This window comes from Strix aluco, chromosome 3, assembly GCF_031877795.1.
Source record: "Strix aluco isolate bStrAlu1 chromosome 3, bStrAlu1.hap1, whole genome shotgun sequence".
Taxonomy (NCBI): domain Eukaryota; kingdom Metazoa; phylum Chordata; class Aves; order Strigiformes; family Strigidae; genus Strix; species Strix aluco.
The window spans coordinates 48,946,011-48,971,721 of record NC_133933.1 but is presented as its reverse complement, the minus strand read 5'-3'; the positions used below and the strand labels follow the sequence as shown (position 1 = coordinate 48,971,721).

Below are 25,711 nucleotides of genomic sequence, written 5' to 3'. Positions count from 1 at the left end.
AAAAATATCTTTGATAAACATACAATCGATGCTGATCAAATGCAAAAGATACATAGCACCCTCTACCGGTAACTGGTTATAAAGTCAGTAATTTTTTTCTGGCTCATAATTCAGTTTTGTAAGAACACTGAGTAAACATAAGCTAGTTGAGCAATCATACAACACTGTGAATGTTTTAGTATAACCACATAGCACTGGAAAAATCGTCCTTTTCCCTCTCTGATTAGTCTGTGACAGTTGCCTTATACCACTGACCATTTGGCCCAAGCCACAGCCTGTCATCCCCTTTGTTAAGCATTAGCTAGCCTTGAGTCTGAATATCTGTCAAGGTGAGCTTATTATACAGGCACGCCACAAAGAATTCCCCATTAATGAAGTTGTTTTGCAGGTCTTGGTTAAATTTCATTTTAACCTGCATATAGGAGAAAGGACAAGGAACCTTGTAACCAACATTACAACAGTCACAATAATAAAGCACCTTCTTCTTGGTCCTCATGTGCTTAAAGCCAGAAAGATCCCACTAGACTGCTTCAGGCAGCTGTCTGGGTCACTACAAAGCCTAACAGTGTGTAACAAATATCCACAGCGATAATAAATAATATAGCTAAAAGCTATTCGCAATACTCACTAAAAACACCACTCAAGTCAAAGCAGCTATGGCTGTGACATTTGAAGAAGAGCCAGAGCGAAGCTCCAAGTTGGGAATCTCCCCTTCTCCACATTTAGTGAGCAATCACTTCTGAGGTATTGGTCTGAGGTGCATTCAAAGTACTTGCCGAACTGAGATCTGAGCAATCCAGTTGTACAAGAGTCAGGTAGTGCTAATGACATAGCGGGAATTCCAAATGCCCTTAACTTTCAAGACAGTCAGTTTGTGGTACAAACACAGGTATCTGAACTGACACTGAATGTACTGGACCAGCAGCAGCCCAGAGCTTGTCAATGCTGCCTCTGTCACTCAATGCTGTTGCTTATGTCTTCCTACCACTACACCTCAGCAGCTTTGCTCCTTCTCACCTAAAATGGCCTCCCTGCCATTTCATGTCCCAATAACTTTTACACCTCATCACACAGGCCTCTTGCTACATCTCTACTCATTACTCATCAGGTCTCCACTACAAAGCTGCCACCATTAATCTGACCACAGTATTGCACAATTTAGGATTGAGATTAAATCCACTAGTTGTGGATATTGCCTTTCTAAGCAGCAGATGATTTACAGTCCCCATTTGTACTACTAAATAATAAAAAGGCTTAAAAAACTAAAAAGCAGCTTAAAATAGATAAGAAAACTGAAATATGCAAAAGTGAGAGCAGCATTAAGATTGGATAGTGATGTGACAAACCCAGTCATATCAAACATGGAAAAGGGGAAGGCAATCTTCACTTCACTTTTTTTGGTAAGAAAATGATAGTTTCAGAAAGAATACAATTAATTCAGAAAGCATTACACCCTTACTTCTCTGTACTCGGATTTTTTTTTGTTTTGATAACAAGCATGTAAATTGATAATTTGTAAGCCTATTACATTTCAGAGCAAAGATAAATGTACTAATAACTTTAAAAACAAACAGCATCTACTAGCTAATAAACCAGAGGATGCGTTTTGAGAAGATGCAGCATTACTGGAATTAATGTATTAACAGCACCCACGGTTCCATTATCTCCAGAGTCTTTTAAAACATCCCTTTTAGTTCTCCTTATGAAAGGGTGGGGGAAGAGAAGACAGTCCCAAAAGCTGGAGGACTACCGAAGCTCCTAGTCCTGAGCAGGATTTTGCTGCCATCATGTGGCAGCAGCGCCCCCTCTCATCTCCCGAGTTTGCTTCCCTGCTCTGTGTCCACAGAGTGAAAGGGGGGCTAAAACCCCCTACAAATATAAGAAAGGATTTTAACTGGCCAAGCTAACACAAGGGTTTCCTCCTGTTCCTAGCAAGCAAGCAAGCAGGAAAATGCTACTGAGTTTGTAAAAAGTACTTTTCAGAAAAATCAGTGGCTTCATTATAATTCAAACATTACTGTTTTTACTGTGTACATGCACACACGCATCACACTCATTTATATGTTCAAGCAGCACTATGCTCAGGTGATCAGTTCATCTGAAATCACTGAATCCAAAAAGGAACTATATAGCGTTTGTTGCGACCATTTCAAAATGTGCTCGGCTGCAGAACTGCACAACCTGCCAAGCAGCTTTAAGAAACCTTTAAGAGTCAGCAGCCTATCACTAGAGCAGTGAGTGATCTTTGTTATTTGGGTCACCTTGCTGAGAAATATAAAGATGTTTTAGTGATAAAGTCATTCTAAAATGGCATTTTGAAACACTAAAAATGAAAAAAAAAAATCTATTTATATGTCTACTTTATCCTGAGGAATAAACCGCAAAGGTTCAGGGAACATACTGAAGTATTAATGGACTTACACAAGAGACATACAGTACCACTGAGGCATTCAGATAAGATACTTTCATATAGTATAATGCACTCAAGCAGCTTATTCGGGGATGTGAATGTAAATCAAATAAGTTAACTCACTGATTACTTTTGCCCAGGGTCAGAAGCACTAAGCACTCCACAGCTGTACTGGCAGATAACTTAAATTACTTTCTTAGAACTTGTTAGTCACTGTTTTGCTGCAACTACTTCTTTTTAACTTACTGGCCATGCTGTTGCTGAAAAAAATAATATTCTCAAAGCAAACAAAAATTTAAGCAAAATTTTTTTTCTTAATGGAGTTCTTTATCTGTACTGCAAAGCATTTTAGACTCAAACTGTAATATAGCTTCTTAGAAGCCTGGTTTTAGTGTCAGAGCCTCATCTAAAACCATGAGGAGTTTAGAGGACCAATTGCTCAGACATAACATGCAAAGTACAATACGAATGCATGAATTGTATTGGTATGGATGAACCATGCGCAATAATAAAATATACATAAATACATTTATATACATAAAATTATGTTAATAATTATCTACATAAATTTAAAAATGATACATGACCAAGAAAGCAGGAGAAGGCTGAAACTAGAATAATTATTTTTTTTAAAGTATACAGCAAGTTAGGTGTATATGTACAATTGATTTCAAGTGAAAGCCCAAGTGTCACTTAGGCAGGAAGGAGAATCTACAGTTAAGATAGAAAGATGGATATTTTGTGAAGGCTGGGCAATCATTCTTTCTGCTTCAGTTCTCAAATATTTCAGCTGCATGCCATACATCCATTTCTGTGGCCTATCTTACGTATTTAAACTCCAGCTTCTATTACACATATGCAGCACAATACCCTCCTGATGCAATTTATGGCTACTGCTGACGGTTGCCAGACACATAAAGTGATAAACTGCAGCAAGAGGTCCAGCACTTAAACCTATATATGCATTTGAATGAATCAAATGCTTTTGCAACACAATGTTGAGTTGCTGTCAGTAAAAACTTGGAACATTCTGAAGAGACACCAACTCTATCTCTTTAAAATCAATACATGTGTATAACGATACCATCCTGCACAGAACTGGAAGGTTCAATACAGTTTTCTTCTCAGGTGTTTTAACACAGGAGAGAAGGAAACGGGCTCAAGAATACAAGCAGAATTCTTATAAATTGCATTCACTAAAATGCTAAAACCCAGAATATTTCTTGAAAGAAATATAACTGGCCAAATGCTTCCACAGCTTGTGTGGGCACTACTCCAGTTGGCTTTAGAAGATCTAATCCTTGATTTGAGACACAGAATTGGCTTATCCTCAAGAAGCAGTGCTAAGCTTTTTTTCTACTCAAGAAAAAAACCTCCACAAAAAACATTTTTCCTTGGAGCTATACACATCTCAATTTTTCAGCTAACACAGAGAGCATTCCCAGGTTGGTACGGACATATCCACATCAGGATTTTGTGTATGGACCACCTTCTATAATTTTGGAAGTGTAGTTAACCATAGCAAATACATGTCTGTACACACACCAAAGAAAGCTCTGTGTTTTAAATAGAAAAAATGGCAAGGATGCAGAGAAAAGTACTCAAACACCCATGAATACTACTGAGTATCTAGCATGACCCTACACTGTCACGCTCTTCAGGGATGATTTTTAATGATCTGTTCTCATCTCAGATCTGAATACCCATGAACATTTACCTGAGCAAAACAGCATGGGGAAAATACAAAACATTTTTTTAAAATAAATCCATCCCTTCTTGAAATTAATTTTCTTCACATTAGCTAGCAAAACGCTATGCTGAAATAAAAATCATTGTGATAGATCATCAGTAAAACTTAGGGAGGAAAACATCTGAGTTTCACAGTGCTATCATGCCTGTGAACTGCTTCAGGCAGTACAATTGAAGTTTTGGATAGTTTATTCCTGATTGGAAATATCTGCAAAATTATTTGAAGCAGAAAAGCAGAAAGAATAAATAATTTGAATGCAGCATCATTAGAGCATTCTGCAGATTATCATGTGAATATAGCCAGTTATTTAACAACTTTATACCTAACAGTATTATATTTTGATATTGGATGTTGTGTTCAAGGTTTCTCCAAACACTATTCCTTTCATTACTGAGAACACAATTCTAGACACAGTAAAAATTTAGGATACATTTCTAGTAGGAGCAGAACTACATAGAAACTATTCAAATAGTAAAGTGTGTTACATTAGTGCCTTCAAGTTTATCATAAACTTATTTTTTTGGAATATAAGGAACGGGAGTTGAAACAGGCTCTACATTCAAGTAGTATATTATTTTAGTACAGTTTACATTAGTTGAACAGAGTTTTTCATAGATGTGAAACCCAGAAGGACAACATGCCTGTAGATCAACCTCTTATATTCAAATAATTTAGAACAACAAAGCAGTATTTTCATACACACGTTGAGGACAGCTACATTATCAAGAGGTATCAAATACTGACACGTTTTTCTTCAATATGTATGTACACAAATGCTGAAGGCTCTCAACCTTCTAAACAAGAACATCAGTATGCAAAGAAAGCACATTTAGAAAAGTCGTTAAACATTTAAAAATATACTAGCCTTTTACGGTGACTATGCACAGAATATGAGATTGCTGTTAAATTTATGTACTGGCATTGATATATACTTTATGGCCCTATTAGCCTCTCTACTGGGGACAGATCATGCAACTCATGCAAAAATCATTAATTCTACTACTATAATTATTGTAATTTTAGAGGTTTACGCTTTCATTGATATCTATGAGCCACTTTACAGGTAATACCTAGATAATATGATAGCTCACATTTACCTTTTTGACTGCTTTTCAAAACTGACTCAGTTAATTACAAGAGACATTCAAGGTAATTAAAGAAATTCCTGGGAAACATCTGCTTTCTGTCAGAGTAGCAGACAGAAAAGGTGAGTCAGAGTGACACCTCCTTATTTGTAAGACATGTTTTAACTCCATCTTGTTTCTCCTGACCCAGAAGACAACTGTACACCTTAACAGCGCTTCAATGAATACATTATTTCACCTTGTTATTTAAGGATGTGTTCTTGTTAGTGATTGTGGCTTTTACTTTGAATCGTGGCAATCTAATGGGAAGAATTTAAATTGAAATTGTAACTGTTCTGCACTGGTAAGATGTAAACCTGGTCGCCATTTGGTGAGAAGTCAAACTAACCGTGCAAAAAAGCAGTTCATGCTTATACCAGGCACCCATTTTACACAAATGTGAACTTTCCCATCCTTATCTGCCTTCCCATAAACCAAGTCCATACTCAAAACACACAGCATAGAAACATTAAGGATTCACTGTAAGAGAGACAAAGGCTGGTAAAGAACTTAATGCAATGAGGCAAAAGAATGGTTTTCAGGATGAGAAAGCTATTTCCAATTTCTCACTCCAAAACAGATTCAAAATGTCTTTCTGTAACTAGTTTCTAATGTAATCCATAAAATGAGAATACAGTTTTACACTTTGTCTTGTCAAAGCTTGTCACAAAGCAATTTATGGCTAGAGGTGAAGTTGGCAAGGTAATGGGAGCATCAAATTTAGAGGCAATTAGCTCAGCAGGGAACCCATTCCACAGGGACTGCTAGCAAGAGGTGTTGCTGGCAAGATAACAGACAAAAGCAGGGTCAGGGTAATTACATGGACAATAATTGGGGAACTGACTAGCTACCTGCCAATGTTTAAATAACTTACCAAACTCAGTAGCAAGAATCACCTGTCAAAGTGAGGGTTAAGATGAAAACAGGAATTATCCTTTTTTGGTGATCATTACAACATAAAAACCTCCTTTAAATTTAACTTGGCTAACTTCAGTTTTTAAATATTTTAAAAGCTGGACCAGTGAGAGGCAATTTGGTGTGAGACAAATATGGAGACAATTTGAAACAATTCTAATTCTCAGTAACCTCTGGAAGAATTTAGAAATTATTAATAAGAGACTGTTTATGCTACATTAGGAAGCTCTGAAAATTTCCAGGACAAAGATTGCAGGTACAGGTAATATCTTTCATTAGGACAACTACTATAGTTGAAAATGCAAATGATAAAACTAAAAAAAAAAAAAAAACAAAACCAAAAACAAAATAATCTGGTGGAATATATATTAATATTGATAAGCTGAAGAATACTCCAAAGATCATCTCACAACACTGCAGAAACAAAAAGAGGTGACACACCCACTGATATTTGACAAGAGAAAGTGTAATTCCCTCAAACAGTATTGCTTCCAATGTCAAGGAGCCTCTGAAGGAAGAAAGCACAGACTCCTTCAAACTTAGACATCTGCTTTCTCTGGCACATTGTAATCCATTGTTGTCCATCTCTTTACCAGCCCTTTGCAAGCAAAGGAAGAGCAGGAAGCATGCAAAAGCAAAGAACAAAAAAAAACCATAACACAGCATCACTTCTGTGACAGAGCAGCATTGTTAAGGTTTTGCATTATTTGTGAGAAATGGATTTCAGAAGCCAGGCCAAGAAGATAAGATAAAATGTTTACAGGCCATAGAAATACTACTTTAATTTCAGTTTGTAATAATCTGTTGTGAAATGCCAGACCGGTTAAGACTTTACTACTGGAGGAGACAATAGTAGAACTCAATAGACAGAAATAGCAAGTTATAATTTGAATTTAAGATCATTAAACATTAGTCTGCCTGCCTCAAGGCCTTCTTTAATAACTTCTTTTGAGTAATATTTAAATATCTTCTCCAGTTTTGCATAACTTTGTTACAAGGTATTTACCTATGGCAAATTCATAAGGCAATTACATTATTCTTGACAAATCAGCCTGAGTTCATACCCTTCCCACTCAAAATTCCTTCCCCCTTCACCAGGGGCAGTGCTACCCAGAAGTGCCACAGCTCCTAGCATGCCAGCGCCTCTGATCTCCTGTTTCTCCCAATAGCACAGCCCCAAGCAAGAGGCCTCTTGCCATCACCTGGCCAACTCTCCTCCTCATAGAGCATCACATCAGGGCACAGTCCATGCATGTCCACATAGTTACTCCACTGGCTCAACTCAGTTTGACCTTTTACCTTTAGGAACAGCTTAATCTTAACACTATAAAGCAAGCATGATCAGTGAGAAGTGTTTTAAGAGCTTATACACATCTACTGCAGACCTACCAATCGTTCTCCATGAGCTTATTCTAGATTCTGAAATCTAGGCACCCCAAGATCAAAACCCTATCCCTCCTATTGAAGAAGGATGCCACCTCTTGTGTTGAGGTATTAATTTTTTCCTGCATCCTCATAAAATCTAATTTGGATTACTCATTAATGTATTCAGACACCAAGCCTAAAGCTGTTGTTTCTACACTGTCTCAAGTACTCGTGAAGAAGTACTGTCAGAGTCATTGTCTTCTTAGTTAACTTTCTGATGGGACTGAAGATAAGCCAAGGACATCTCAGAGGTGCTTTCCATGTCTCTTTTCTAATATCCTTTCGTAACAGCAGCATCTCCTGTTGGTATGGACTACTTGCACAATGAACATCACCACCAGAGGAGAGCCCACCCTCAAGCGGAATAATTTCTGTCAAGAGCTCTCCACAGACAGACTGTAACTGAAGCAATCACTGATTATGCCTTGTGCTTTATTTTATTCTATTTGCCTTTTTCTTCAGTAATAAAAAGATCATTAGTTAATAAATGTGATTATTTAGCTTATCTTTAATCATGGATAAGGAACTAACCTGACATAAGTGATGTGCAAGCCTGCAGGAGGGGATAGGGGAAAGGGGGAAGGAAAGATGCCTCAATTCCTGAACTGTCTTTAAAGCAGATTTGTCCCTCTATTTTCTATATGCTGTAAGTGTTCCATATGGTCTAAATACAAAATTACTTGATGGTGAACACCTGAATTAAAAACAAAACCCCTCTCCTTCCTGTGCTACCCTTCAGTCTGTGCACAGATCATAAGAACTGTCCACTGAACGAACAGCTTTCACTAATCTCTCTGGCCTAAACATATTACAAACACCAACTTGAGCACTCTTCATGCTTCCTTGTCCTCTTTCCTTGTTTTTCATGTGAACTTCTGCTTTGTACTTTCCTTCATCCTGCTCTGTTCTTGGAAAAGCTCTTGTGTTCTGTCTTCCCATTGACTCCCATACACAAACAGTCCTGGGAACCCACTCATCTTTGCTGATATGTTCTGTTCCCCAGTCTGAACTGCCACTGTACTCTCAGATTTCTGGCAAAGGTGCTGATCTTTGGAAATTAAATGCATGTAAATGGCTGCAAAGAGTATGTGAACTTGCTTTTGTTAACAATGTTTAGCAGACCCCGTATAAATAATTCATATCCTTAGAGGTCTGCAATCCTCAAACTAAAAAATGACATTTAACATAGTACAGGAAGACAGATATGTCACATAAGCATCTAGCAAAGACAGATTCAGAAGGACTTCTTACATGAGAAGGAAGATTGTTCTTCTGATAAAAAACAGATTAACTGATAAACGTCAGGGGATAGTAAACTATTTCTGAATTTAGGACAGATTCAAGTTCATAGTTAGATGATGGAGGATGAGGGGAATATTTTGTGCAAGGTGAAACGAAGAGAGTTGCAAGAGTTATATAGCCTCAAACTGTAATGTTTGATTTTAGGTCAAAACTGAACTCTACCTGGTTGGGTTTTTCTATTTTGCTAAAGACAGACAGAACATTTATACTGTGGATGAACTCAAATTATTATTTTTTTTAATCTTCACCCACTATTAAAAGCATTATACTTATGTCTCTCATAATACCGTTCTATCTAAATGCTAACACTGTTCTTAATACGGTCCCAAGCTTTTCAAAAGTCTCCACTGAAAGCCAAACACTTGAAGAACACTATTTGCTACTAACAATGACCCTTCTCACCCCCTCACTCAACTTTTCCAAATGCTATATAACAGTATGAAAAACATAAAATTATTTAATAAACACATATGAATAGTTAAAATTCTTTTTACAGATATGCAAACAACAGATCACCTTTCCACTCTGAAAAGACCTCTGAAAAAAAGAAAATCGTTCACATATCTTTTCAGAGTGGCAAACTATCATTAGAGATTTGATGCAAGGTGAAAGGCTCTGCTTCCTGTGGATTCTAGCAGCAATGTCACTAGCTGATACTGACACAGCACTAAAAATCTACAAAGGACCCAACCAGCATGGAAAGTGAGCAAGACAAGGTTGAGAGAACAGCTGGTAACAGTCCCACTTACTTTGTTTTATTTACAATCTTATTTATAATCTCCACACATGACTTTGGCTATTCCCAGAAAGTAAAGAAAGCACTCTGTGTTGTTCTGGTTTTCTTTTTCACTTTTCCTTACCAATATTCTTACAAAGCAGTCACTGTTTTAGCATAAAACAAAAAAATGCATACTTTCACATCTTTAGAAGAAGTTAGCACATTTATTCTCCAGTACTCCTCTCTACATGCATCTTTCTCCAGTACTCTTCACATGCATCTTTCACAGCTATAATCAGTTCCATAGCTTCTAGCAATGAAAACTTTTAATTTTTCTAGAAATAAGGGCTTACTTACTGAGCATTTGACATACAATCACAATTTGACAGCTGATGTCGAAAATGTCCTTCCTTCTGACAGCCAGCCTTTAAATAACAGGATCTAATTTCCCCTTCAGAAAATACAGAGGAGAAAATTCAGTTCAGTGATATGATAATTTGTTTTACACACAAAGTTTATAAAAAATACATTTTAGGTCAGGCACATTCATAAATACAGTTTTCAGTCTATGCACTACGCTTATTTTAGACTTCAGAAAACAGATTAACATTTGAACAACTGAAAACCAGAGACTAGCCAAAACACAGAAATTACAGTGAAAATTTAAAAGGTATGTAAAGTAAATGCAAAGCCCATCTATCAATGTAAGTTCACTGTAAAACATGAAATCATCAGATTTTTTTCCTTCAGTTCACAAAGGTGAGGTCAGGAGGTACAAAGCAGGGAAAAATTCTGCTAAAACTGTAGCCACTGCTACTCCCTCCTTGCATACACAGCAAAAAAGTGAAAGGTCACTGCTCATTGACCCAGAGGTCATGCCATCTGCCTGACTGGCGGCTGCTGCTCTTAGTCCCATAGCACACCAGAAGCTGCAGGGCTGCAAGCAGGGCCAGGAGGAATTGGCAGAAAACCAAAGTATCTCTGGGGTCACAAACCCAGCCACCATGAGTACTCATTCCACATTGGTTTTGAAGGTAGTTTTAAGGGAAACACAGCTTTTGGGATGTCTGCCTTTCAGAGGTATGGGCCAGTACCTCACAGGGCTCTACAGGGAGTTCAACCAAACCACCACCAAGTATATTACAGCTTCAGCCTCTAGGAACACCTGCAGAGCAAGGTCATACCAAGCACAGGCATGAGGCAAGACTAGGTCACTTGTTAATTCTCTTGAAAGGGGTAGCAGACCACAACTCCAAATGAGAGCAACCACCACATTATCAGAGAGAGTTCAGTCTGAGCCAGCTGGAGAACAAAACAGTAAAAAGGAGGAATGTTCTGCCCAGCCAGGCCAGTGCAAAACTCCTCACCAGGCAGAAAGCACCAGGGGTGGTTCCACAAAGACAGAAGCAGTCTTCTGGTCTAGACAGCACTTTTTGAGAATGATGTTTGGAAGATAAACTTCATGCTGCGTGTAAGCCTCGGGTCTGTGATGGTCACTGGTGGATTTTGAAAACTCTAGTTATTGCTGATCTGACTTTAAATTACTAAGCCCTTTTCTTCCATGCACACAGAAGAACATGCAATCGGTAATAGACAAGAGAAATATCCTTCCAGGGCATTTAAAGTTTCTGAAGAAATTTCCTCACACATTGCAATTATTCCAACTAGGAAACTCACCATTTTCATCTATGAACACGTGCATTGCATCCACGGATAGTTCATCTTGCACAGACGCCTCAGGTCCACTTATTACTTGCAAGACAGAACTGTCTTGCTGAGAAGTTACCCGGTAGATTATCTGCCTTTGCCTGTTGCCCTGGTAACTTGACACAAAAATGTTTCAAAACTACTATGAGGAACTTTTTTCTTGTTCTCAATAAAACAAAAAGAAAGAGAGGTTAATTAAAAGTTTATGTCATTTCTACTCAGTGAAACAAAACAGCTTACATCATATCTTTGAAGTACAAAATTGTAAAGTAAACTGGCCTTACAGTGCTGCAAATTTGGCAGACTCTGGTAGCACCGGACTAGTACTAGCACGATCTTGGCTTTGTACATCTGATCTTTCCTGTTTAGGAAGTTGCTCACAGTGCTTTTCTGTTCCCACCATTTCTTCTTTTCTCTCTGTCATCTGGCTATCTGGAAAACAGGGCAGTGAAGTGGAGCCACTCTCTGCAGATGACTGCAAGAGTTTAATTCATTAACTACTGAACAAGAGCATCTAAAAGAGGAAAGCTAAAATACTACAGAAATCACTAGTTTTATGGAAAACATTAAAATTGCTTAAAACAATACAATCTCAGAAATCTGCATGAGGAGGCACTGTGACTCAAGAAGGTTGCGTGAATGGGTTGTTTCAAGAACAGACTGTGCAAAGCAAAGCACAAATGAGAGAGCATTTCTGCTTTGCTTCTTCTATTGTTTCACAGGGAAGCAATCTGTCCCTAACCTAGAATGGTAAGAGCTGCTTCCCAGGGTGCCATAATTTGTTCCCTGTATATACTGGCAGCAGAATAGCAGAAGGACTGGCCCATTCCCCTTTTACAAAAGGGAAAGCAGCACCTTCAAAGGAAATAGAGCTCTTGGACAGGAAAGCAGGTAGCTGTCTAGTCCCTCTTCCCCACCCGTCACACACCTGATGCTGGACAAAGGACAAACTGGCTAAACAATTTCACAGTAGATTTTCCTATGCCTGGAAAATACAGAACTACAGATTTTAAAATATACATGATGGACTTGTCCGATTTCTACTACTCTGAATACCAATTATATTTATATTACCTCTCTACACATGTATGTCACATACACATGTGTATAACTTTCAAGCAATAGTCTCTTTAGTTGCTAACATTCATGGTGAATAGTGAAACATTTTGCAACTCTGCTTTGACTGTAAACTAAAAAAATTATGTTAGGATTTTAAAGTGCAACTAAGACAGTGATTTCATCACCGTCATGTGCAGTCGCACAATTAAATGCCTTAAATGAAAAAAAATAGTATGTTTTTTTGTGGTGCTTGTTGGAGATGCTTCCGTGAGTCCTGTAGCTTCTTGCGCTAAGCAAGGTATATTGAAATGTACTTACCCAGACTTCTTTCAATACCTGCTATTTAAACACCTTAAAAATGTAATAATCAAGAAAAAAAAAAAAAAACCAAACAAAGAAATTCCCCTCACAAAAAAATTCCATTTGTTAAACCATATTTCATACCAATACAATTACCATCCTCACCTGCAAGAGTCACCAGTCAGGAAATAGTGGTGTCATAGCTAAAATGGTCTAAGGATAAAACAGATTCAAGGCTTGTAGAGAGACATACTATCTTTTATTTGGCCAACTGATATAACTGAAAAAAGCAAATAAGCTTTTGGATATACAGACCTTTCAGATCATCTGTCTTGTTTTCCTCCAACCATATCAGCTGATCTAATAACACATTAATTCTACAAACAAACCTACCTTCAGGAGTTAAGACATCTCTACACCAGTTTCAATTCACAGGACACACCCCTCTAATACCCTAAAGCCTCAGACACTCGTACATAACCACTTCTCACTGCAGACACTGCACAGACACTGCAGACGCACTTACTTGAGGTGGGGGGTGGAATCCAGATGTGTAAGAACAGCTTTAATTGTACCACCACATCTTGTCCCAGCAGGTCTCAGCCCTTAATGTGAAGAACAACAAGCAGCATCAAGCCTGAAGAGTCTCACCTGGGGCCCAGATGCTCACCAGCCAGGGTACCAAAATCGAGAGGGAACGGGCAGTAGAGATAAAGACACCATATCACTCTTGCTTGGAACAGCAGCGTTCCTTCAGCTTCCACAAGGAGGGGAAAAAAACCAATCTCACAACACCACTGCCAACATTCTGTGTCTCCTGCTCATGACAACCAAGGATCCTGACTTCTCGTGCAATAAATACAATGAGCGTAAGTTTGGTTTAGTGAAGTGTTTTGTGCATAAAGACAAAATTCAATAGGTCTTCCAGACCTATTTTCTTCTACTTAGGGAAAAAAAAAAAGCGGGGAGGGGAGCGGACAATACTTTTTTCCTTTCATAATTAAAGATTTAAACTCCCATTTTAAGCAGAAACTGTGCCTTATTTAACTGTGCCATTACTGAAGCATCCCCTTAATGATGTAACTATAGCTGAGGGAAGTGACGAAGCCACAGACACCTAATCGAAATCACCTTCCTAAAGGCTTGGGCTGTTCAAGCTGTAAGAATAATTGATAGAGATCAGAAACTGTGGTTTTAATAATCTAATTGGTCCCATATTGCCCAAAACTAGCTCTAGGGTTGGAACAATTAAAAAGATTTTTTTAATTTGATTATCTAGTGGTTTTAAAAAATGCCTCTCTCTTTTCCATTCCAAACCACAAGCCTTGCAGACTTCTCTTCCCTGCAGTGGTAGAGTCATAATAATAAAAACATAAACATACTGCTTCTTACAGGCTTCATATGCCAATCAGGCATCACGGTGATGGGTACTTCCAACACTGGAAAGGTGGGCCATGATGGGTTTGTGACTGGTCTTTCTGATTATTACTCATTTTCTTCTGAGTGACTTACACCTTCAGTGTTTAAATGGAGATAGAGGTGTCTAGACTAGGAGCGTTCTGCCAGGGTACGTAATTGGCTCTACGTCACCAAATGCTCCTTGCATGAAAATTGTGTTGGCAAAGCTCAGGTTACCAAGAAAAACCCTCTCCAAGAGCAAGAGAAGAGTAAAAAGCACAACACAGCAGTGTACCTGCACCTTCCCTGTGGCCTCCTACCAGAGCTATTTACCCCAAGCTACCACCCCACGTCTCTGGCGTACACACAGCTGGGCTCGCAGATGCCCCAAGCTCAGACCCAGGCTCTGCAAGTAACTTCATAATTTATCTGGAAATTATGCGCCACATGACTCAGATATGTGAGGCGTTAACTATCAGGATTCATGGCTAAGTCAGGCCTGGGGAAGGATGATTCAGAAGAGTCCTGCACAAACAACCAAGTTTTGGTCTGTACACCATTTTCGTATTTTGGTCGAGTACAAGATACATCCTTTAGTTATCCCAGTAAAATCCTTATCATAATAAACATTTCTTATGTGTCCGATATGGGTATAAGATACTTCCTGTAAACATTTTTAACTGCACTGAAGAGTTGTAACAGCATAGCACCATTACTTAAAAATATAACATCCCAATGCTGACAAATGAGCTTCTAATTTAAATGCAGTTACACTAACAAAACTTCCTTTACCACATAACTTTTTCATTTGTGGAACAGATTTTAGGTATCCTAAATCATCTTTATAGACAAGCCTTTGGTCCACACTGGGAGGAGGCTGAAAGGAGTTTTAGCTGAAATGAAGCAGCCTTTGTACATACAGTAACTGCAATAACCCATTGTCGGTGTATCTCCACTTTAAGATTGCCTTACTATTAGGTAATTAGAATGCAATTTTATTGCTCTAACTTTTCTCAAAATCTTTTTACTATTTTGTGCCCTCTCTCCAGAGTCTCCCAGACATTTTTCATCTCTTACTTGCATATCCCTATCTTGATCTCCACAACTCACTCCTATAAATTAAAATGCCACCGTTGTCATAATTTCAAATGCCATCTGGTTTGAAATCTGGTCACGCAGAATTAAGCTAATTAAGCCTGAGTCTCTTCTGTTCATTAATTGCTCTGCTACAGAATCTACTTCCTTCCACAACACTATGCTCCAAAATAGAAAGTTTCACTTTAAAATATATTTGTTGCCTTTCAGCCGCAGAGATAATTGACTTCAAATAGCTGTATACTCTTCTTAGTACCACCACAAAACAAGAGCTCTATGAGTTGTGAACTGTCCCATTCATATCTCTGCAGAATATATCCTAAGGACACTCTCAACCCTTTCTTCACGGACTGCTTTAGCAGAAACATCTAGCTTATGTACTTTATTCTCAACCCAAATTTGCCTGTTATACCACAAATACATTAAAAGAAAAATCTGACATTAAAGCTGGTCACCCACCAAACAACAGGAGTGCCCAGGGAACCCGACACGGTCCAAGAGTTGCTATAACAGTGCAACTTGGGCACTGAAGAAGCACATGGGATTATCCATTAATCAGGATTACCACATTAATCCTGAAGCGATAGGAAAAACTAGCGATACTCACTGTACCTGTTACAGGACAGGGAGAATTAAGCAAATGACTTGCTCAAAACAATCTCCTAGGACAGCAGCTGAGCTGGGAATAAAATCAAGGTTTTTGAGGTCTCAGGTAAGTAACCTAATCATTATATCTAACAATTATATCAATACAGACCTCTGAAATAACTTCATAGTTTCTTTATAGCTGTCAGCCTTGTCATCAAACATACTATTACCTCTTTGATTTAAAGACCGAAATTTTAAAATCTCAACCTGTCAAGCCTTACACATCAAGTATCAGATCTAGAGAAGCGAGTTCTGCACCCCATTTCCTCTCCATCCGAAGAGGGGCATCATATGCCACATGGTCCCTCTCTGGCATGACAGACAGGCATAGCACACCACTGCTCCGCGAGAAGAGCTAGCACCTGGCAGGGCTTTGGGTCCTAGGTGCTACCTGCTGCTGGCAAATTCCCCTGCTGTCGCCTCCCACCACAGCTGTTATTTGGGTTGGTGACTCAGTGCACAAGATCCCTCTTCCCTGTGATTATATGGCAGGCGATAGCCCTCTTTCTCACATTCAGGGGAAAAAAAATGAAGAGTCTAAAAATATCCACAGGAGTACATTTCAGGTTTTTTATAGGAGAAGGATTATTGCTTGGGATCCAAAAGAACTCACTCGAGGTTGTGGTTTGTGCACTGCCCAGAATGATGAGTACCTTTTCTAAAAAGAGCCTGCAAAACATCTAAATTCAGGCCACACAGTCCTGGTTTAGGTTCTCCTGCGTCCATCCCCACCACCCTCACGGTAGGCTTTGCTCCCTGGGTGATAACATTGCCTGTCCTAGATTACAAGATAGCTGTGCCAGAGGGGACATACATGAGTTTTTGCCCTAAGTCTGATGCATAGCTGCTCTTACTCAGCTCCAGACATGTCAGAGGGAACCAAAGCAGCCAATAAACCCAGCTTTCCTTATGCTTCTCAAAGACTGAAGAAAATTTGCAGTTGCCCTTTGACAAGCTTTCATTACATGGGTGGTACAAGTTTGATTCAAAACTGAAAGGATGCTGGCCCAAAAGTCATTTTTAGCAACAGTGTCAGTGGCACTTTCTCACAATCTAGAAGAGGTGGGGTGGCAACAGAACAGCTCTTGGACAGCTTTTTTTATGTCCTGTATTTTGACACATTAAATCTGGCATTCTTGGTAGAGTAAAGCAAGGCTTTAATTTTCTTGTACTGCATTTTAGTGATCTGTCTACTGGCAAAGGCTTATGTGGTCAGGACAGTATCTCTTCTGTTTCCACAGAACTCAAGTTCTCTGAGGGAGCACCCATAACAAAGACTCACCCATGACATTCACTCACTTGCAAGACTGTTCTGATGAGCACATTTCCCCAGCTTCTCCAAATTATGCAAAATGTCAGCTTTCTTACACACAGCTCTGAATATTCAGCTTTCCAGGAATTTGCCAAGTTTCTCACACTGCCTAATAAACACCTTTGTGGGGTGCATTTCATGCTCATTTGGACCAGGCATCTATTATTAGCTTTTGCCAATTAGGCGGTTTGCAAGGTTAAAAGAACAAAAAACAAACACAACCAACCTCCTCCCTCAAAACAACTGGTACATAGCTTGACTTGCTCTGTATTCCACACACACACACACTTTTTATTTTTTGGAACAACCACTTTAATGTGGGAATAATGTTTATTCAGATCTGTTCTAAGATGCTATTTTGTTAAAGCATATTTGTAATTGCAAGGCTGTAAACAAATTAGAGGCTTTCTCATTTCTAAAATCCAGTTTTACTGTGGGGAAGCTGCCAGTAATGACAGTAATTTATTTTAGCAAACAGCACGTTCTGACTAGGCTAGAAAACAAAGCCTATTTGCTCTTAAAAATAACTGCCTTTGAACTACTTCTCCCCAGCTTAAAGAGTTCAGATTGAATCTCCTTTTTCCCACAGCGCCAGTCTGAGGTGCAGGAGACGCCTCGCAGTGACAGGAGCCACAGCCGCCATCCCTGCTCCTTTCCCAGGGTGACGCTGGGCCCACGCTGGCAACGAGTAAGGCCACTTAATTATACATGCATGCAGCTCAACTTCACCGTCTGACAAACATATGGACTTAAGAAAATAGGAAAGTAGGAAATTCAGTTCAGGCCATTAAAGTGACAGCTTGGTTTGAGGGAAGAGCAGAAATCTTCTGTTGCCTCAGGATCTTGGATTCCAATAGAAGAATCTCATTTGCCAGATCTAAAGCACAATAACTACACACACATTAATGAAGTTCTGGGGTTGGGGGTTTTTTTTCGGTCACTGTGGAATCTGAGTCTGATTTATTCTGATCACCCATTACTTTCTTTTATGAAGCAATCTTCCCTGTTCATATTATCTGAGGGTACTTGTCTGAAAGCCCTTTCCAGATTAGCTGCACACTCTGAAATTTTTATCATTTCTCTTTTCCAGCTAAGTCACATCACACAAAGTCAAATTATCGTGTAAACACTCCTTTTTATGGTTGAGGAGTAGCAAAAATTGCAATCTGCTTGCTGTGACCCTTGTATTGTTGTGTGCAGGTGCACAGGGAGGCGACCCTGCACACGACCCTCTGTACCTCAGGGACCTGGCAGGGCTCTCTGGGCTCAGCAGGGGATCAGCTGAGCAGGCTCCGGTGAAAAGCAGGGCTTGCTCAGCACACATCTTTGGCAACCACAGAGCACAGACCAGAGCCAGCCAGGCAGGCTGATAAACTTCATAGAGCAGGCCAGAAACTGCTCTGCAGAACAAACAGTCTGAGAAGGCAGGAGAGATGGGTAAGATAGACCAGAAGAGAGGCATCAGGCCTACAAGGAGCAAAAATTGACTAGGAAATGGAGAGGAGGATAAGTACAGGAGAAGCGAATGCAAGCTGTGGGGAGGCAATGGCTTTAGGTGAGCTGAAGAGAGTGGAAAAGCCTAGAAAAGCAGTGTGGATTGCTAGGACGAACAGAGGAAAAGATGAGAGAGAAGCAATATGAAGAGGAAGGCAAATAAGGTGGTTGCAGCACAGGAGGGGAGTGGCTAAACTGAGGAAGGATACACAGGAAAGGGAAGGCACAGAACAAGAAACACAAAGTGGAATCAAAAATGGACACAAGTGACAGATCGAATGAGATGAGGGTCTAATGCATTGGATAGGACAGATAAGATGAAAGACTTAGGAAAGGCAGAGTGAAAGTTAAACGGAATCTACACAAAACCAACACACTGAGAAAGTAAACCTACGTAACTTTTTTTAACAAGGTAAAAGTACAAATTTCACATTTGTTTTTAAAAAAGCTGACAAACTTTGAAATCAGCTGTACATTTTTCTTGTAACGGAAGGCTCTTGCGGGAACAATCCGGGGGAGCAGAGACTCCCTAGCACCTGTGTATGGACAGGGATACCGTTGTAAAACACGAGTGCCAAACTCTTCGGCTTAGCGCCATTAAGTTTCCTATCTTCCATGCAAAATAGGTATCAAGATTGTATCCTCTTAGGCTGTCTTAGAACAGCTTATTATAGGATCTAAGGTAAACCACTTCGGAGAAGGGGAAGATATGGGTTGTCTTATTTCACTTTGGCCCAGATCTTCTAAACCGATTGCGCTGATCACTTGGCAAGTACCCTGAGATTGCACCTGCTTTCATTGCACTGGATCTCACATTCTCATAGAACAGTCCTAGTTTTGCCTAGTGAACTGCTAAAGACATTACAAACAATATTCCTCCCTAACAGAAAAGGGTCAGAGTTAGGTGCCATCAATGAGAATGCTGATTAAAACCAGATTATTTCTGTATAAGAGCTATAAATTGGATTGCATATAGGTTTTAAAATCAGCTGATTGAGGGTTTTTTGTTTTAAATAAAAGCCCTTTTGATTAAATGGAAACTTGCATGGGAAGATACTATTTTTTGTTAAAATACAGGGGGCTTTCATTGAAAACAACCACCAAACTTTCCTCCTTAAAAGCCAAATATTTTAGTTTTAACTAACTAAAAATAAAAACTCTTACCTATTGAGAATACATGGGGTTTTTTCTTTCTTTTTATTATAAACTAACCCACAACTGTGCAGGAAGTTTAGGAATAGGTGTGCACGCACATGTGTTAGTTAAAAGTTGAACCATCACCAGTGACAATTCCAGCTTTCTACATACTTACAGGCACATACAGACAACTCTTCAATATGCACCTGGTAAGATGGGAAAGGGCTGGTGTAATGCTATAGCTATACACATTTTTGTAAGATATTTTTGGTATTCCAACAACCCAGGCCTGCCACGTGCATGCTGTTCTAGTACGGAATACTAGATACCTTCTGGACACCTACTAAGGTTAACATCAGGTTTTCCAAAGGAAAATCTTTAAGAAAATAAAAATATTCAAAGAACTGCAGCTGACACTACCACAGTAAATCACCTTGTCCCACCAAACCGAGCCCTTCTCTGGCCCCATTAGCAAAACCAGTTCTCCTCTGAGTATTTGCCCTACTGCAGATTTCAGGCTAAGCTGCTATAAATAATGTAACTAGTCACAACTTCTTTATTCCAAAGAGATCTAAACCACACATCATACCTCCAACAAGCCCATTTTCCTTTGTCGTCTCCATTTTGACAGTGGATTGATTAGATGCCTTCATCTTGGAGGTATTAATGGATTCCAGGAGGGAGACAAACTCTAGAAAGTTAGATTCATTTGGCACCTGCCCTTCTTTAGCTTCTAGGTCCGATTTAGACGTTGGTAAGGTCTTTTCTTTGTCAGATACCTCCATGAAATTCTTACTTAAAAGCACATCAGTCCCACTGTCTACACTCAGCACCCGCATGTGCCTCTTTTCATGAGCAGTTCTACAGGACTGCAGGTCTAGGTTCTGCAGGTCCTCCTTAGAAGTTAAATCCACAGTCTGGACATTTTCAGAAGCATTCTCCCTATTTGGATCTGAACAAGTGTTAGTTTCTAACGGAGTATTTGCTGGGTTGCTGTGTTCCTTTGCTGCATCACCCGATTCGTAACCAGAGCACTGGTTGGATGACAGCTCTGCCTTTAAAATTTCTGGAGTTCTTTCGCTTTCACTAACTTCTGGGCAAGCCTTACCTTTACTGTCATCAGACAGGTCAAAAGTGATAATGGGAATTCTGAGCTGTTCATTAGTTTGCTGACTTGGCCAACCTGATGTAACTATACCAGATTCGAGGGCTGAGCTCGTTCTCTCAGTTCCCAGAGCCTTTAGGTGGACAGAGCCCGCCAAGTCACTGAGGGTGGTGTTTGGTGTAGTACTCATTGTGATGACTATTTTAATGGGCTCACATAGCTGGTCTCCAGGAGGATAGTTGTCCACAGCTGCAACAGCAGTCTCACTGTCCGAGCAATCAAGGTCCTCATGGGTATTACCAGCATTGCAAGAACCTTCCGTGTGCTCGGAATCTTTGGTTGCAATGGCATTGCACTTTGGGCAGTTACTGGTAAAGCCTGCCTGTGGTGATCCATCTGACAATTTCTCTCTTTTGCAGCTTTTAGGATTACTCAAATGGTCTGAAGTAATTGAATTTTCACTGTCCCATGGCTCTGAAGAAACTCCAGTCCTTAAAATATCACCTTGTGATGAAGAAATATTGGAGAAGTTTTTAGCTACATCTCTGTCCAAAAGAATATCTTGGGATCCATGCTGTACATATGGCTGTCTGTTCCATTCTTTTTCGTTTATTCCATTACCATTAAGTGTTTCCATAGCAGCTGGTTTTGTCACTATTGCTGATGTGGTGGCACCTGAAGCGGAGGTTGTAGAAACAGGTAATTTATCTGCTTTGATACAGGATGAGGTAGATGAAACTGGTGGTGCAGCCTGGTCTTCTAATACCATAACACCTAATAAAAAACATATGGGAGTTAGATCTCACAAATGTGAACACTGTGCATTATTGAAGTATAATCTTTAGCTAGCAAAATATGATCCAGAGCAGAGCAAAGGAAGCACAGATGATGTAGCTGATTAGAACAGTTCCTAAGCAAAGATCCTTTCTGTTAGCCACATGTGAAATACTATAAAAGCAAGCTGGAGTCCTTCCAGGTCAGGACAGGTGTAGCAGCATGTCTATTTAATTTAAATAATCAAAATAGCCTGAGAAACAGCTAATATCAAAACTAAAATGTTTTACAGAATTATCCCCACTGAGGGAGAGATGAAAGAAAGAAGAAGCAAATACAGCAGAAGTTTGTTCCATCACTTTGTGCAGTTCCTAAATGGTTCTGTAGGATATGGTGATCAACCTTAACAAAAAGGAGATAAACTAAAATATATTGTGACATCTCAAGCACTGGAAGTGTAGGCAAAGCGAAGTGTGCTGGAGTATACACTACAGAGCTAAAGGTCAGCAATTGCAACAGGAGTCCACAGTCAGAAGATGTTTAAGGGCTTTAGGATGCGATCTGAGCACTGGCTTCCTGGTGTAAGGCTTTACAGAGGCACAGAGCTTCCCAAGAATGTGGGAGGAAGGCTCTTTCATCTCCCTGCATCAGAATGGGGAGAGCTACTTGCATGTTCACCAAAAGGCTGCATCCCAGACGGCTTGGCTGACATCTGAGAAAGCTTAGTCGGTTAGAATTCCCTTGAGATTTTGTTCTCTAGAGCTCCTAACATGAGGCACAACAGAACCTGTCACGGGGTCCTCTGTGCCATTTTTTTTTTTGTGGCAAGCAATGATTAAACAAAGGTTTAAAGGGATTTATAAAACCTTTAAGATACCTCTGAGATCTTCAATAGTTTCCCGTGTTGGCAGCTCCTAAAAATAAAAAGAAACACAAAATTAGCACAGGCATTTATTAAATTCTGTTGGAAAAAACATCTATCAATGCAAAAGCTATCTAATCAAAGGTTAATTACAGCACTGGTAAATTGCTTAACATCACTGAAATTTGGACATGTGCCTTGCACAAAATGCAAGGGGTGGGTGAGGGAGATGGTTATAGAACAGTCATGCTCTAAATTGCATCATTGCAATTGTGTGTGATGCTTGCGGAGGGGAAAAAAAAAAAATCTAAGATTTTTTTAAAAAACATTTTGCAGTGCCTAATCCGGATTTTTTTTTTTATTCATTAAAGAATAGAATGTGTTTATCTTCCACTTTTCCAGCTATGTGTTTCCAAAGCAGTAAAATGAAAAGTTTGGTCTCCAGTACTTGGTGACAATTTCTCATTAGAAAACTAGAGGACAGAGCTATTAAATTATCACAGAATCACTTAGATTGCAAGGAAGCTTTGGAGGTCATTTAGTCTAAATCCCCTCCACCATACACACACACTCAAAGCAGGTACAGTTCGACCAGGTTGCTCAGGGCCATCTCCAGTGGAGCTTTGAATATCTCCAAAGATGGGAGATTTCACAGCCTCTCTGGACAACCTCTTCCAGTATTTGACCACGCTCTTGGTAGGGGAAAAAAAACAAAACAAAACAAACCACAACCACACACAGAAAACATAAAATCTAATTGATCTAATTGTAGCTTTCCATGGCTGCAACTTGCAGCCATGGTCTCTTATCCTGTCACTGGGCACCTCTGAGAAGGGAGTGCTCAGTCTTCTCTGTATCTTACCATTAGGAAGCTGAAGATGGCAGTAAGCTCTTCTTCTACTCTTAAAGTCTTTCTAAGGCTAAAACATCCCATCTCCCTGTCCTCATACATCATGTACCTCATTCCTCAATCACCTTGATGGCTTCTGCTGGATTCTCATCAGCAAGTCTGTGGGAACTCCCTGGTGAGCTCAAAACTAAAACACAGTACACCAGAGGAATATTTTGGGAGTCTAAATTCAACAGCCTAAGTGCATAACTAATTTTATCCAATAACTTTTTTTTTCTAATGTGGCTCTCTTCTGGCTGACAGGCACCAAAACCAAGAGGAAATAATAATTATCTCGTAAAATTTCACAATGGTATCCTGGCAGCAAGAACAGGAGACTAGGTCTGACAAGACCCAACCTCCATGTTTGGAAGTGGGAGACTTGGACAAGATCCCAAGAAGAAACGGGTTTGCATAATGGACAAATACGAGAATGCTGGGGACTAGGACAGAAACAAGGTGAAAAATATTTTACCTCATAAAAGAAAACTACTAATGTTTGTGAATCATACAGATGCTACAAAAAGGTAAAAACACTCCAGGAAATGAGGAAATAGTTCTGATTCAGACCGGGATTTGAATAGTTTGCAGTAAATAGGGACACAGGGTAGGGGTGGAGGGATATGAAGACAGAACGAAGTATCAAATAGCTACTTATTCAGAGATCACTAACCATCCTCTGTACTGACTGAGGCAGCAGTCCTGTAGAAAAAATAGCATGGGATCACATAATTAAAGATTTTATCACAGTATACATGGGAGTAGTTTAAGATTACACAGACAGCGTTATTCTGTTTCTTAATTTTTTGAATACTTAACTCCTCAACTTTCTCATGGATGTTTCCTATTTTTACTTTAATAACATCTACATACATCCCCTTCATCACTTTATACACTATTGATTTAGAAAGCATGGACAACGGCATGGAATGCACATACATGTATTTTTAACCTCATATAGCCATCTCCTAGATTCAAATAATGGTTTTTATGCTTTAAATACTCAAGAGATGCATTGGGTTCATTTTCTAAGCATGTCTAGTTACACAAAACCAAATTATTAATGCCTCAGGATCAGAGAGGCTGCTCTGATTGCATTAGCCCCTGCCTTCTCTCAAAGCAGCCATGAAAACTAGTTGCTCTTGGCAAGATTTTTAAAGGCCATTTGGTATCTATAGAGCAGACAGACCCCTCCTAAGAAGTGCAGAATTATGTATATCAGTTCCAGCTTTGCAAACCCAAACCTTTAGGACATGGCTGACTGACAGCAGTGGTATACCTAGTAGATCCATGAAACGGCCCTTCTTCCTCAGGGCAGACCTATGCTTCAAGTGATCAGTACCTGGCAATACAAAACTCCATGCGGTAAGCTGTGGACTACACAAAGTGAAGACACTGTGACAGAAAACTACATACTAACCACTGCTCCAGGTGAGTTCTGCAAGTGCAGATCCTGTACTCTTGAACTGTCATGAATTGTTTGGGTCGAGTCATTTTGGTTGCTCTCACCAATGACACCGTTATCCCCGGTGTTATTGCTGAAAAGGAAGCAAATTAAAAATAAAGCAATGCTTCTTACCACAGAGGATCACAGTGAGCTTTGGGAAGAAGCTGAGAAATAATAACAGAATAGGAAAAAGTAACACAGCACATTTTCCCCCTCTAATGCTAAAAGCAAAGGGCTGAAAAATACTGTAACCCCTTTTTGCACCTCCTTCCTCACCAAGACAACTTGCTACAGATAAATAAATAAAAATCCCTCAATATAAAATGATTCTGGTGTCTTAGGAAGCAGAGCATTGCTATGCGAAATACAACATCTCTTCAAACTCCCTATGTGTATGTAACGTCATTTAGCCTGCCTGACATGCACACAGATTTACTGGCACAAAAAGCTGCTTGGGGTTTCTCATCAGACATATAATAGTCAAATGCTATTTCTCCCACAATTTTTACTTTTTATGTCCTTTGACTGTACCCTTGTGTACATATTGCTTATCTAACTGCCTGTTTATTTACAAACCTCCCAGCAAACTACTATTTGAAATGCAATACGTAAATTAATATAATCATTAGACCACAAGATAAAGTTGTTACTCTGGTTTTAGCCAAGGCAAACATACATCCATTAGTAATTTCGTATGTTGTAAGGCATGTTGATCACTTCCTTTGTGGATGCATTCAACTATCCACTAACTCTTTTTACACATATTTTCTACTAACTTTTCCATGGATATAAGCAAGTATTTTTGGACAGGTTTAATAATGAGAACCAACACGTGTTCTC

The 25,711-nt window shown here is 39.4% G+C and overlaps 1 protein-coding gene across 2 annotated transcripts in view; it reads right to left on the bottom strand.

Moving 5' to 3' along the window:
* Positions 1-25,711, bottom strand: part of PCNX2 (pecanex 2) — a 160,742-nt gene that overhangs the window by 125,766 nt on the left and 9,265 nt on the right. The window contains exons 1-7 of one of the 2 annotated variants that reach the window (XM_074818461.1): positions 24,845-24,950; positions 24,098-24,126; positions 22,551-22,587; positions 20,384-21,673; positions 11,636-11,783; positions 11,322-11,467; positions 10,002-10,095 (exon numbers count right to left, since the gene is read on the bottom strand). In XM_074818461.1, coding sequence (XP_074674562.1) covers positions 10,002-10,095; positions 11,322-11,467; positions 11,636-11,783; positions 20,384-21,673; positions 22,551-22,587; positions 24,098-24,100 — 1,718 coding nt within the window. In that variant the 5' untranslated portion in view covers positions 24,101-24,126; positions 24,845-24,950. Of the gene's footprint in view, positions 1-10,001; positions 10,096-11,321; positions 11,468-11,635; positions 11,784-20,383; positions 21,674-22,550; positions 22,588-24,097; positions 24,127-24,844; positions 24,963-25,711 lie in introns of those variants that run through there. The other variant, XM_074818460.1, reaches the window with a different exon arrangement.